The following is a 12,929-nucleotide window of genomic DNA, read 5'->3' as shown; positions in this document are numbered from 1 at the left end:
CAATGTCAGTTTTTTTTTTTTTGTTTGTTTTTTTTTTTTTTAAACATAGTGGCTTCGATCAAGCATTTATGTTTTTTATGTGTTAGTAATTTTAACAAATTGCAAAACAAGGGCGTTGCAGCCAAGTAGAATGTAACAATATAGCAAGAGAGCTGTGAAACAAAATTGTTACCCATATTTCTGGTGAGACAGAGTGAGAGAGTGAACACCGCACAACCGGCAGTGGCATTTTCATGTGTGACACAGCAGGTTTTACAGTAGGTCTTTCTCAATATGCTCTGTGATACGTTCTTGTTTCACATGACACATCTGATATAATTATGTCTGACTAACAAAACAGGATTTTCCAAAACAAAGAAAGCAATAACAGATGGCAAAAAAAAAGAGCTGGAAGTATACCCAACAATGACAATGCAGCAGGTGGTGACGTGGCTATTTTAACAATATTGAGAATTACTACCACATCCAAAGAGTACTGAGATGGTTGGTTTAAATGAGAAAATGAGCCTGCACAAGAGCAAACTCTAAAGCAGCCGTCTCTGTTTTTGCATTCCTGATGAGTCTCTTCTCTCCAGGGCAACTAAACTGGAACAGACTACAGACACACCTGTTGAGTTGGTGTTTGAATTGGCAAATCCCAAATACTGGGGAAAAAAACAGAAGCTTCCGTCAGCAGGATACTGGAGTTACCACATAACCTAACCCAGCATCCTGGCTTATTTTCATGACAGTATAACCTATCCCTGCTAGATTTGAAGTTGATAGGTCTTATAAATACCTACAGTAGTCACAGCTGAAGTCATCATTTTACTGAGTTTTGAAATTTCCCTATGACTTGGTTAACATTTGCTAGTCAAATGGGTGTTTCTTTGCTGTGGGAGGAGTGTGCAGGCTAATTAGTATCTCTGCAGACATGTTTTGCATAGGCAGTCCACCTACAAAGAGACGAAGGCTGTTCCTCATCTCTCTCTCTCGCGCTCTCTCTCTCTCTCGCTCTCTCTCTCTCTCTCCTCTCTCTCTGTTTCATATTGTAACAGTTTTAGGTTATTAGATGGCACGAAAGTGTGCAAGTATAAATCAAGAATGAGAAAAAGGATAGTGATAGTGTTTGACAGTTGACCTTTGACCTTTTGACCTGGGTTCAGCACTCAGCCAACCAGTGAGGACCAGAGAGGAAGAGAAGAGAAAGAAGGCGAGGTGGACTCAAGCACAGAGGACATGAGCCGTATTAAGGTTAGTACTGGAGGGGAAGTGTTTTATGCATGAAGGAATACAGCTTCCTCTGTTCTCTGCTCCCCACAGCTTCCTCTTTTTTGACCCCCTCGCTTTCTGTTTCTCCCTGCCACTTCATGTACGTCTTAGGTGAGAGAGAATAGGTGTGTTTTGAAGTGTGTGGGGTTTTCTGGGGGGGTGGGTGGTGGGGGGTGGGAGGTGGAGTCCTTGAGGAGAGGAGAGGGCAGGGATGTAAAATTAAGGGAAACATCAGAGACTCAAGTGGCCATCATGCTGCTGACTGAACCAACATAGGGAGTAACAGGATGGTCAGTCAGCTTCCCTGAACTCTGTTGCCAAAGGAGGCAAGTACAATATGATATTTCTTACTCAAGTGTTTGTGTTAAAGCTTTTGGTGTCACTTAGTTTACCTGAAGTTAAAAAGCTTCAGATTTCGACTTGTGCTTCATGAAAGGCAATGAGTAAAGAAGATACCAGTTCAGAGTGGATCATCATTTAACAGAAGGTTGAAATGTGCACAAATTAAATTTTACAAAGAGATTAAATTTAGAATGATATCAATCATAGAAGTCTTCACATTTGAGAAGCTTAAACCAGCGAAGTTTCTGTGATACATGACTTATGCAATGAGCTGAGTCTGCAGATTGTTGACAGTTACTTTTCTGTCTATCATCTGACCTAATGTGATTATCAACAGTTACATAAAAGCAGAATAATTTACCAAAAAGATGACAGGCATGCTCTGAAGCCCATTAGCAAAGGCCTGGACAGACTGGATCTTACTGTATTTTCTGTCTGTGTGGACCAATTAGTGTTTACAATGAGTTGCTTTGATGCATGGTCTATACAATAAGGTTGTTTCATGATAATTATGCCCAGCCTCACATGGGTTAGCTGTGTTTTCATGTTGGAACCGAGAGAGGTTTTTTGTTGGCTCACTTGTGTCGTGATGCTGTTCCACCACAGTCGGCCTTGTGTCCTGCAGAGAGATCTATCAGCTTGTTTTATTTAGTCTCCTACCTGCAGGTTGCGTGCAGGACTCCCACCCCCCACTGAGAGATGGTCTAAGTGGAGCTCAGAAAGAGGCTTTGATTCTGTAGGTGTGTTCAGTATGTCAACAAAATGCTCATAAAAACCCAGTCAAGCATGGGTTTCAGCCAAATCAAAGAGTCTTTGATAATTCAGAAGCAACTCCTGTTGCTCCAGTTGAGATTTTCTTATGAACAAAAACATTTGGATCTATTCAAATAGAAGTCTTACTTGTAAGTGGAAGACATTTTCAGTGTAATTGTATCCATATTTACGCTGTGGATACAAAATTGTTTCTTATCACAGTATTATCTCACTATTAAAATGTTTAAATTACGGCATGAGATGGTATTAACTCATGTTTGTCCCAGTGAGAGAAGTGGTGGAGAATAATCCAGTCATTTTCAGAAGATATGTGTTCTCTGGTTTTAAAGTTGACAAGTAAGTGATTTAATTTTTCAGTTTCAGTCAAACATTTATTATTTGCGACATATCAGTGGCATTACCAAGAGGATGTCCTTGAACATGATTGTGGAGGAATAGAATTATTGTATTATTTAGCAAAGAAAGAGGCTCAACAAGGTTGAAGGACTAGATGATTTTTAACTCATGGAATATAGGAAGACTGTCTGATCAAATGAATAAACAATGTGTTGGATACAAATTTGATACTATTAATGCTGCTGATAATAGTTTAGAGACAGTTTCATTTTTCTTCACTGTGGCTTTGGATGTAAATGACACTGAAGTCTGGAGTTTAGTATTCATATTATTAATATGAAATGGTGAGGTAGCTCTCTTCTTTTTCTGAGTAGTGTCAAAATGGATATTACGTCCACTTCTTACACAATATCCTATTGCATCGCTCTGAACGCTCACCTTGCTCCATTGTGTGTGTGCGCGTGTTCACACATCTCTGTATACACACAGTCCGCCTCCACTACTTAGCACTGTGCCAGTGTTAACGTGTTCTCTGAGCACCCTTCTCATCAACACACACACACACACACACTCACACTAACACATACACACTCACACTCATAGAGCTGCAGGGCTCTCCATGAAGCTCCATATTATATAAGGAATCAGCCCAATCTTTCTCCTCCACACTCTGTGCAGCTGAGATAGCGTTTCACTGCCATGGGACAGGTACGCCACATGTATATGAGCGCATGTGTATGTGTGCCTTTTAATCATTTACCATTTTTCTTGTAATGTGGGACAGAAAACTGTGCTGTAAGGCCACCTGTCGTTTTCTCACCCCCTCCCGCCTTCTCTTCCTTTACTGTTGTCCATCTCAGAGCCTGAGCCAGGACCAGTTGGCAGACAGATCAGCAGTGGAGGACAGGTGAGTGACCATCAATTGTTTACTCAAGAAACCTTTTGGCGTCACAGGGTTTTCATGTTGCTTCACATCCAGCGGAGTCAAGACAGAAGTGCCTCTGTATCAAATCAAAGACACCTTCTGTTTTTTTTTTTTTTTTTTTTGGTAGAGACATTAAGGTTTAGATTTGTGTTTTGCAAATGCTGTAGTATTGTGTAATGGTGCACTTTGTGTGTTTTCTAGCACGAGCCTGCTACCCGTGTTGGTGGAAGAGGAGGAGAGTGTGCAGGACAGCACAGCTGAGGCTCCAACAGTAGCGGCCAGCATGGCAGGTAAGAAGAAAAAATATCACATCTGTGTGTATGAAGGAGATGAGGAGAGAGTCTGATGCTTCCAGGCAGTTTGTTTATTTATTCCTCCTCACATCTACGTGTAACTTTGACCACCTACACACCAACTCTTCCTTCCAGGGACAGACCGGCTCAACAGCAGCGGAGCGACCACCCTATCCAACAGCAGCTCTCCTCAGTCAGGATCGTCCTTCACACATGCCAGCCAATCACGGAGCGGCATGGGTAGTGTGACCTCTGACCCCAGCCAATCGGAGGACAACGCAGCCAAAAAGGACTCTGGCAAAAATAAGAGGCAACTGGTAAGACCTGCTTTTCTCCCACTTCATTCTCCTTTCACTGTTAGATGTGTTATCCTACCTTCACTTGACTGCTACTGTTTTGTAGAACAGATGTTGATATTTAATCAGTTTTAATATATCGTTGCCAACAGATCTTGTAATAAATTTAATTGTAATTGAATTGAAGTTTATCTTTTTTTTTTTTTTTTTTTTTGTTATTTTACTCTTTTCGGTTTTGATATTTATGGCAGGACCAGGATATTTTTATTTTTAAGATATGATGATCATGATTGGTTCACAACAGCTTCCATCAGGTGTTATGCAATACAATCAATTAGATAGGATTTCAAAAAATGCACAGGAATTTAGTTTCACTTGTTATTGAGATAGGTTTAAATCTATGTTTACAGCTGTACCACAAAGTTTTTTGTTTTCTGTTTTTTTTTTTTTTTAACCATTGATATCATCATTCAACATGACATTACGACCTGAAGAGAAATGCTGTCTTTCCAGCTATGTGAGTGTGAGTGCGCGTCTGTGTGTTTGTGGCACAGAGCAGGAGGAAGGGAGAGTGCATAGTTTCATTTTAGCTCCACTCTGGATAAGATCATTCAGAATCAAGAGTCAACTACACCAGCAGCTACTTTAAAACCTCACAACTCACCTTCATTATGTAAAGACTACTGAAGGAGAAGCCAGAGAAGGGAGGGAGAGAGCAAGGGGAGCAGTATGGATGTTGAGATAAATGTGAGAATGGAGGGATCAGATTTAAAAGGAAAGAAGGAGGAGCAGCAGAGAGAGGCAGTAATGTTTGTTCGGACCCTGCAGGAGCTGTCGCACAACATGGAGGCCATCGAGGAGCACAAGGTTCAGGAGGACCAAAGTGAGACCAGCATGACCAATGGGAAGGAATGTATGTGTGATACATTCATGTTATTCTATATCACTAGACATTTGAATATCATTTACTACCTTTTATTTTGATATGAAATTAAATTTTCTTTTTAAATCAGTGCCTGGACTTGAACTGAAAGTCTAGATGGTGATTGCACCATTTGGTCAGGTATCATGATGCCATGATTCATGTGCTTGTCATCTCTCTCTCCAGCTGAGACGTCAGTGATCTCTGACACCAATGACAGCTTTAAAGAGGACAGGAACAGGTGAGGCACCTAATGATCACAATAACCTAACCCAATGTTCAAATTCTTAATTATCCATGTATGCATGTAACAAGTCCTAACTGTTGTCTCTTTATCTGCAGCCTGTCACCTACTGACAAGGAGATTGAGGTGTGTATACTATCAGATGTTGGAGCTGTGTTCTTAAAATAAGTAATGTAAACAGTTGGTTTGTAAAGGCCAGTTTTGAGTTGTACATTTGCTGGGATTTTGTTTATTTGAAAGTTGATTTGAAATTCAAAATGTAGCTTTAAGGCAATGTTGGGGTTTCATAATTTATCTCTTGTAACTTTTCCGCCAGCACTGTAAAGTTGGCTTTGACTGGGGAATCTTAATGAAACAGAAGCTTTGTAGGAGTCTGGCAGAGAATACAGCCACATTCACTATTTGTCCAGCAATTGGCTGCAATCTAAAATGTTTAAAAGTCAAGTATCTTTGTCATGTTTTCAGGCAGAGTTCCAGCGTCTGGCACTGGGCTTCAAGTGCGACATGTTCACCCTGGAGAAGAGACTCCGGCTGGAGGAGAGGTCACGTGACCTGGCTGAGGAGAACGTCCGCAGGGAGGTGTCCAGCTGCCAGGGTTTACTGCAGGTCAGTGTGCATATGTCTGTGACTGGATGGAGCACTCAAGTTCTGCTCCATCACCACACACATCAGGTGTTATTATATTTACATTCTCAGTCTTAAAGGTGTGAATTCTTCACTTTTTGATGATTACAAACTGAATATTTGTAGTGCAGCTCTATGTTTTGCCCTGCACACCTTTCTAATTCTGAATCTTTGTCTAAAAGCTAAAATCACATTGACTAGCACAGCATGTTATATGTTTATTTTCTGCAGTAATTGGTGTGGCTTCAGGTGGCGAGACTTCATCACATGAAGCCACACACCTATCACACTAGACTGCTGTTGATAATAAACAAAAAGATGTGGACTTGATAGAGGAATGGCTTAATTCATTCTGCTTATTTATATAAGTGTAACTGAATAGGCTTGAGGTAGTCAATATAAGTGGAATCATTTCCGTGTCAAGTTCCGTCTTTAATTTCATGGCCTCTCTTTCTATATGTCTCTTTGTATTTTTTCACTCTACCTAACCTTCCTCCCAGGCTTTGACTCCTCTGTGTGAGGATGACAACCAGTCCATGGAGATCATCCAGAGGCTCCAGAAGAACCTAGATATCCTCATCCAGTCCATGACCAGGGTGTCCAGTCGCTCTGAGATGCTAGGAGCTATTCACCAGGTGGGTATAAGAGAACTAACATGAAGTGAACTCCATTTTTATTCCAGGCAAAAGAACAAACTGTAATGTCTTGTGATTGAGTTGAGTTTGACAGTTCAATGGAGTCTTTGTTGTGTATGTGAATGTCAGGAGAGTCGTATTGGGAAGGCTGTGGAGGTGATGATCCAGCACGTGGAGAACCTGAGGAGGATGTACACAAAGGAACACGCTGAGCTGCTGGAACTGAGAGAGACACTCATGCAGAACGAGCGATCGTTTGGATCACACACTGAAAGAGGTTAGAAGTGCTGTAAACAGAGACATATACCGTATGTGAAGGTGCAACATACAGTACAGTAGGTGTACTAGCAGATATTCAGTATGTTATAGTGACGATCATTATGCAAAATACCAAATACTCATTAGGCCTTGAAATGGATTATTATTTGGATTATTAAAAGTGGAACCTCCATATTAACGTTATGCATGTCTTTGCTGTATATGCAAACTGGGTTTATGTGTACATATGCAATATACGTTGTATGCACAATCAATCATCAACATACGAAGTAAACATTGTGTTCCTCTTTCCAGATGACTTCCGCGGCAAGAAGCAGTCATCGTCGCAGTACTACAAGGTGAGCTCCATTACTAGCATTTATGGTGACTTTATGTGGTAATTATGCTCATGTGCATTGATGAAGTGTGGTGTTTTTTTTCCCCTCCTCCCATGGATCCCCTCACAGTCGTCAGCCCGGCGGGTCAGCATAGCAGCGATCCCCCGCTCTGGTGCAGGCAACATGCACTTTGATATGGTGAGGATGACGCTGACATCACATCACTTATTAACCTCATCACATTGCATCCACCTTACTGATCCAGTGCTGAGGTTTCCCATATCTTACTGACAGAAAGCTTTTTCTTCTTTTTTTCACTTTACCTAAAATTTCCAAAGCCCTGTGAAGGTTTCAATAAAAATTGAATGCAGTGATTAATCTAATCATGATTCACTACAGTGTATAGTAAAGTTGCATTCTACCTGCTAGTTGCTCCAAAAAGTGATGGAAACTTAAAAATTTCATATCTTTAGAATTGTTCCTTTTTATAATTAGATATTTTCTCTCAAACTGTGTAGAATGCAGTGTTTTTGTCACAGGCTGATACAATTTCTGTTTTCTTAAGGCTACTTTCAGCACTAAGTTACATGCAGCACAGAATTTGAAATTTGAAGTCGCAAACCAGTGAGTCTTCATATGTAAACTGTAGGGCAGGTTTAAGTGGTGTCACATCTATACTTGAGAGTTATGCATCCAGACAAGTAGAGATTTTAGTCAGATTTAAGCATGACAGTCAAAAATGTTTGCAGTTGCTGCAAGTTGTGCAAAGGTGCATTTTTGTTTACATGATCGTGACTCAAACTGTCTGATTTCCCAACACAGCCCAAAACACAAGACGGCTCAGAGGCAGAAACAGAGAGACTGACCAGGCGATCCCCGTGGTAGGTATTTATATGTGCATTGATGTGCGTATGTTAATTTTGCTATTACATCACAATATGTCAAGTAGTTAAACTTAAAGAAGTTATAGTCTGTGAAGGGAGCGCAGGAACAATGAAATCACGAGGACTGTTGAAATTACTTTTACTTTTAAACACACCTGCATTGTTTCTGGTGTGTGTGAAGCTGTTGGCTGTGGTTGTCTGATTCAAGTCGCAGAGTTGCTGTACCATGACATGAGGGTTGTTGTTGTTGTTGTTATGCCCCGATGTGATAATGGTGGTTTCCAGGACTGTGGCAGGGAAGAGCACGGCACGCCCCCCACTAAAACGCTTTGTTAGCTCTGCGGCCTGGGTTGACACTGAAGAGCCCTCTCTCATGATGAAGGGGTAAGAAATGCCAAGGAGAAGGATACCACGCTGGCTGCGATACACAAACTCTTTCACAGTGGACACAGATGCATAAAGATGGCAGCTTTCTGGTGTGAATGTCTGATGGTGGAGAATACTGGGAGGTTTTAGGGCTCTCGTCAAGTTTTCATTTCACCAGATAACTTTGCAGTGGATGTTATGTGGAATCATTTATGCTTGAAACTAAAAGAGGCTCTGCTAAAAAGAGATGAATGGATTTTTTATTTCTTCCTCAGAGTGAGATGATATATGCTAACAGCGTAATATAATGAAACACTTATATGAAAACAAATTTAAGCTGAAACAAAGACCAAAACTACAAAAATTAAAAGAAGCTCTCATATCTCTTATTATGCTAAATGAGTGTGTTGAAATTAGCAGTAATGATGTAAAGTAAAGGGTGATGTTTAGTTGAACAAACTCAGGACAGCAGTGATGACATCAAACCACACAGCAGCCATCTTTAATGCATCTGGTCCATCCTAGCATGGGGACGTGTTTATCAGAAGCTTACATCCTTTTGTGACTTTTTATCTAGCACACTTTTCCTTTGCGTCTGTGTGAAACGTAAAGTCAGAGACATTGTGGACTTTTTATGGCACCATACGCTTTCATATGTTTGGACAATGAAAGTAGAGTAAATTTATTTAAGCTAAGCCAAAACTGAAGCTTAGATGATATGAATCAGTCACTAATGTTCTCCAAATATCTGAAAGGTTAAACCTGCTCCTCTCTGCCACTGGCAGGAGGAGGAGCCGATGGTAGAGAGGAGGAGGTCCAGGCTCAGTGAGGTGGGCGCATAAGATGTTAGTCCAACCAAAAAGCCACTACTAGCCTACTGCAGTACCTCTTCCTGCTAGTTATTTATATTGCTGGGCATGCTTGGTTATATTGTAGAAGATGATTTCAAACATGATTTTTATCAGGGATCTCTCGACAAATCTGTGTACAGCAGGTGAATGAAAATCAGTGAATCTTTCAGGGTGTCTGCATCTGCCTGCTTGTGTTGTCTGCGTATGCATGAAATGTACATTTGTGCATGGCATGTGCACATACTAAGTGGGTTTGGTCATGTGGCCATGCTTGTATTTGACTGTGCAACTGAACAGTGTGTTTGTGAATGCCTGACCCACGCGTGCCCACACAGGACGGCCTGCGACAACACCGACTGCCAGTCAGAGGACGAGCACAAGGAGGAGCCGGTGGCAGGGAGGAGGAGGTCCAGCCTCAGTGAGCTGGGCAACAAACTCACCTCCCTCATTCTGCCCCTGAAGACGTTAGTCCAACCAAATAGCCACTACTAGCCTACTGCAGCACCACTTTCTGTCAACAAAGCTAAGAGGCCAGCTGCATAGTGGGAGAGTTCACCATTTAGCTGTACTGAGGTTCCAGTAGCTGCAAGCTGGTATTACATATTTTGTGATTTTATCTCACTTTTTGATGTTAACCATCATTATCATTTCTGTGGTGTTTTAACACTGCACTACAAGGATCACACATCTGTGATATCTTGATATCAGTGACAGATTTGAATTTTCTGTAGGTCTTTTCAGCCATGGTGGCTATCACAATGCTAACTGCTCAGTATCTCAACAGTTTATCGTAACTAAATTAATGTTGTGTATGGTGGAGACTTGACATTCAGTGCTTCACAGAATTTCTGAGACACCAGCAAGTGTCAAAAATTTCATGAGCTACATATGGGCTGAATTATTCTTCTAAATTAACTTGGAACAGCAAGCAGCAAATCATACCTTTTATGTGTTTTTTAAGTTGGGTGAGCATTTGGAACCTCCTAAGTGATGAAACTCTTTCATGACATGGGTCTGTGCTGGACTAGCTTCTTCTTTGCTCCATGGGCTCAGCAGCTTTTCATCATGTTTACAAAGCATTTTTTACTGTAAGGGCCAGAAATGAACCTTTTCCTGAACTGACTTGAGATCAGTGTATGTCAACCTGCCAAAATGTAAAGGAAGCTTTGTGATTTCATGCATGGATCTCAAGTTCTGCACTGTGTGCAAAGCCCGGTAAAAATAATACCAGGCTCAGTCCTCTGTCATTTTCTAACATTTTCAGCCACTTTCACAATTTTAAACGCAAACTGCTACACTTGGACTTTTTTTTTTTTTAATTACTATTTGGGGCAACTGAGTATTTTGTGCAAGCAGATCATATGTTGTTTTGAACTTTCCTTTCCTCTTTTCCTCCCTCCACATCGCTCAGGAGTCAGGATGAACTGTTTGTTATGCTGTAAGTGTGTAGGGAGGAGAATTCAAAGTGGGAAGCTTGTGAATTCTATCTCTGTGCAAAAAAACAATAAATGCATGCAAAAGGGCTGTATGTATCAGGTAGGAGTGCCAATCAGAGAACACTTACAACATTACACTGACTCTCATAATGACTGTAAAGTGTTTTGAAGCAGCACTCCTTCTGTTGACATATTCCAGGCCAAAATTGTCTGCTGTCTTTGCCTGTCGTTGCTCAAATCCACCTCCATGCCAACAGCCATTAACCACTGACAGCTTTTCATTATACTGATGATGTGAATGGTTTTGCATCTTTCACAAAGTTTGAAAAAGGTGGTAAAATGTGCTTCATTAAAGCATTAGACTGCACCAAGCCGTAGCTAATTCCCTCTCTGCTATTCACTGCATAAGTTACCATAAATGGTGGTGCATACTCCCGTCCTAGTGTATCATTTTTGGTAACTTATAACACTCTTGCTTTATCTGATATTTTCTCTCAGTGTCCATCCAACTCCCATGTCAAATTTTCGATCCATCATGTGGTAACATTTCATTCTCTTCCCTTGCCCTCCTCCAGTCCGAGCCCTTCCTCCAGCCCTACGTCTACAGACCCAGGGGTGGCCCAGTCTCTGTCCCATAGCCTGACCTCTTCCCGGGCAGCTGCAGCAGCAGCTGTAGCCAGAGGCGGCAGGGGGCTCTGGCTTTGGTTGGCTATGGTGGTGTTGCTGGCAGGTACTGTCAGTTTGTCAGTAGTAGTATTTTTAAGATTTTGTGTGTGTGTTTTTTTTTTTTTTGTTTGTTTTTTTTTGTTTTATATAGATAATTCCAAATTATGTATATGCATATGTATTGTTTACAGTACACGAGTTTGAGTTTTGTTTTTGTTTTGGTAAATAAAATCACATGTCTTTTTTTCTGTTTCTGAAATGTTTCGTTCTGTTATGAAAAATGACACGCCTGCTCCGACTCTATCAACATCTAAGCCAAGTTCCTGCATAAGTCAGCACATGGGATGGTAATATCCAGTTCTTTGTCACCCTCTGCAGGTCTCCTGGCACTGCTGGCCAGCCTGGTGATGCAGCCAGCAGTGGATGCTGCCCCCGTGGGGACAGGGGACTCCTGGATGACCATCCAGCAACTGCTGTGGCCCTACGCAGGGCTCCGGCACAACGGGCAGCCACCTGTCTAGCCCCTGAGACATGGGGTGGATGGTGTTATCACCCATTAGCCTTCTGCAGAGATTGTCTGTGCACTGGGGTGGTGATGAAGACAGGACAGTGCACCACTCCTGGGTGGAGGCCATTTGGATGTTTATTGGTGCCTGAAGATTTCTAAAATAAGACTCTTTGACAGCACTGGCCAGTCCTCAGGGGATAGTTAACCCTACGGAGGATTTATACATCACATCACGTTTGCTAAATTAGTTAGTCTGTGTGTGTGAATGTGTGTGTCTGTGTTTTAAGAGAAGAAGCAGTTACAGGTGGTGGCAACCAATGTTCTTCACAGTTGGCTGCTCAAACTCTTTTAACACATTATGATGCAGTTTTACTATCAGTGCTGCTGGCAACAGTCTACCTGGACCCAACACAATATGTCAAATCAGGCTTCATCAGTCATCATAGCTGACACAACGCTGAACAATCATGTCACAGCTTGATCAGAATGATAGCACTGATCCACCAAGTCATGGTGGGCCACAGTGCAGTTTTCCATTGACAAACATCATGGACGATGACTCAGATTGCCACATGGCTTTTTAAACACATTTCATGCACTTGAGGATACAGGGGACTGCCAGCCTTTTAAATGGAATTTTTCATTCCTTTCATTTCTTTTAAGTCTATAAACACTGGTAATAAAACTTTGATTTAAAGTGTTTTTTTAAAGTGTTTTTGAAAACTATATTTATGAGTTTGTTAGTTTTGAGTGGGGAAATGTGAATATGTTTATTTTTGTTAAGTTATAATTCTACATTGTTACAGTCCTAACACCAAAGGTTTTTTTTTTTTTTTTTAATTCTCCTCTGTGTTCTTGCTGTGGTGGTCACCGTTTTCAACTTCATACACTTTTGTATGTTCCAAAGAAGATGTGTGAAACTTTGCACAAATAAAGTAGCCAATTCTACAATAGAAGACGTGTGTTCTTATGTGCATCCA

At 41.2% G+C, this 12,929-nt stretch overlaps 1 protein-coding gene across 9 annotated transcripts in view; it reads left to right on the top strand.

The window, feature by feature from the left end:
* Positions 1 to 12,905, top strand: part of lrmp (lymphoid-restricted membrane protein) — a 32,753-nt gene extending 19,848 nt beyond the window's left edge. For 5 of the 9 annotated variants that reach the window (XM_071501978.1, XM_071501979.1, XM_071501974.1 and 2 more), the window contains exons 23-39: positions 1,146 to 1,233; positions 3,564 to 3,610; positions 3,830 to 3,918; positions 4,057 to 4,238; positions 5,046 to 5,130; positions 5,326 to 5,380; positions 5,482 to 5,509; positions 5,849 to 5,989; positions 6,508 to 6,642; positions 6,772 to 6,919; positions 7,216 to 7,259; positions 7,368 to 7,436; positions 8,061 to 8,119; positions 8,408 to 8,506; positions 9,675 to 9,803; positions 11,351 to 11,505; positions 11,820 to 12,905. In XM_071501978.1, the coding sequence (XP_071358079.1) occupies positions 1,146 to 1,233; positions 3,564 to 3,610; positions 3,830 to 3,918; positions 4,057 to 4,238; positions 5,046 to 5,130; positions 5,326 to 5,380; positions 5,482 to 5,509; positions 5,849 to 5,989; positions 6,508 to 6,642; positions 6,772 to 6,919; positions 7,216 to 7,259; positions 7,368 to 7,436; positions 8,061 to 8,119; positions 8,408 to 8,506; positions 9,675 to 9,803; positions 11,351 to 11,505; positions 11,820 to 11,962 (1,696 nt within the window). In that variant the 3' untranslated portion in view covers positions 11,963 to 12,905. Of the gene's footprint in view, positions 1 to 1,145; positions 1,234 to 3,563; positions 3,611 to 3,829; positions 3,919 to 4,056; positions 4,239 to 5,045; positions 5,131 to 5,325; positions 5,381 to 5,481; positions 5,510 to 5,848; positions 5,990 to 6,507; positions 6,643 to 6,771; positions 6,920 to 7,215; positions 7,260 to 7,367; positions 7,437 to 8,060; positions 8,120 to 8,407; positions 8,507 to 9,674; positions 9,804 to 10,750; positions 10,778 to 11,350; positions 11,506 to 11,819 lie in introns of all 9 variants that reach the window. The other 4 variants (XM_071501981.1, XM_071501980.1, XM_071501982.1 and 1 more) reach the window with 4 other exon arrangements.
* Positions 12,906 to 12,929: the final 24 nt, after the last annotated feature.

The sequence above is a fragment of the Trachinotus anak genome, unplaced genomic scaffold (genome assembly GCF_046630095.1).
Source record: "Trachinotus anak isolate AG129_WGS33_773 ecotype Australia unplaced genomic scaffold, CSIRO_AGI_Tana_v1 ptg000018l, whole genome shotgun sequence".
Lineage (NCBI taxonomy): Eukaryota > Metazoa > Chordata > Actinopteri > Carangiformes > Carangidae > Trachinotus > Trachinotus anak.
The sequence above is the reverse complement of the archived record's forward strand: the minus strand, read 5'-3'. Positions and strand labels throughout refer to the sequence as shown.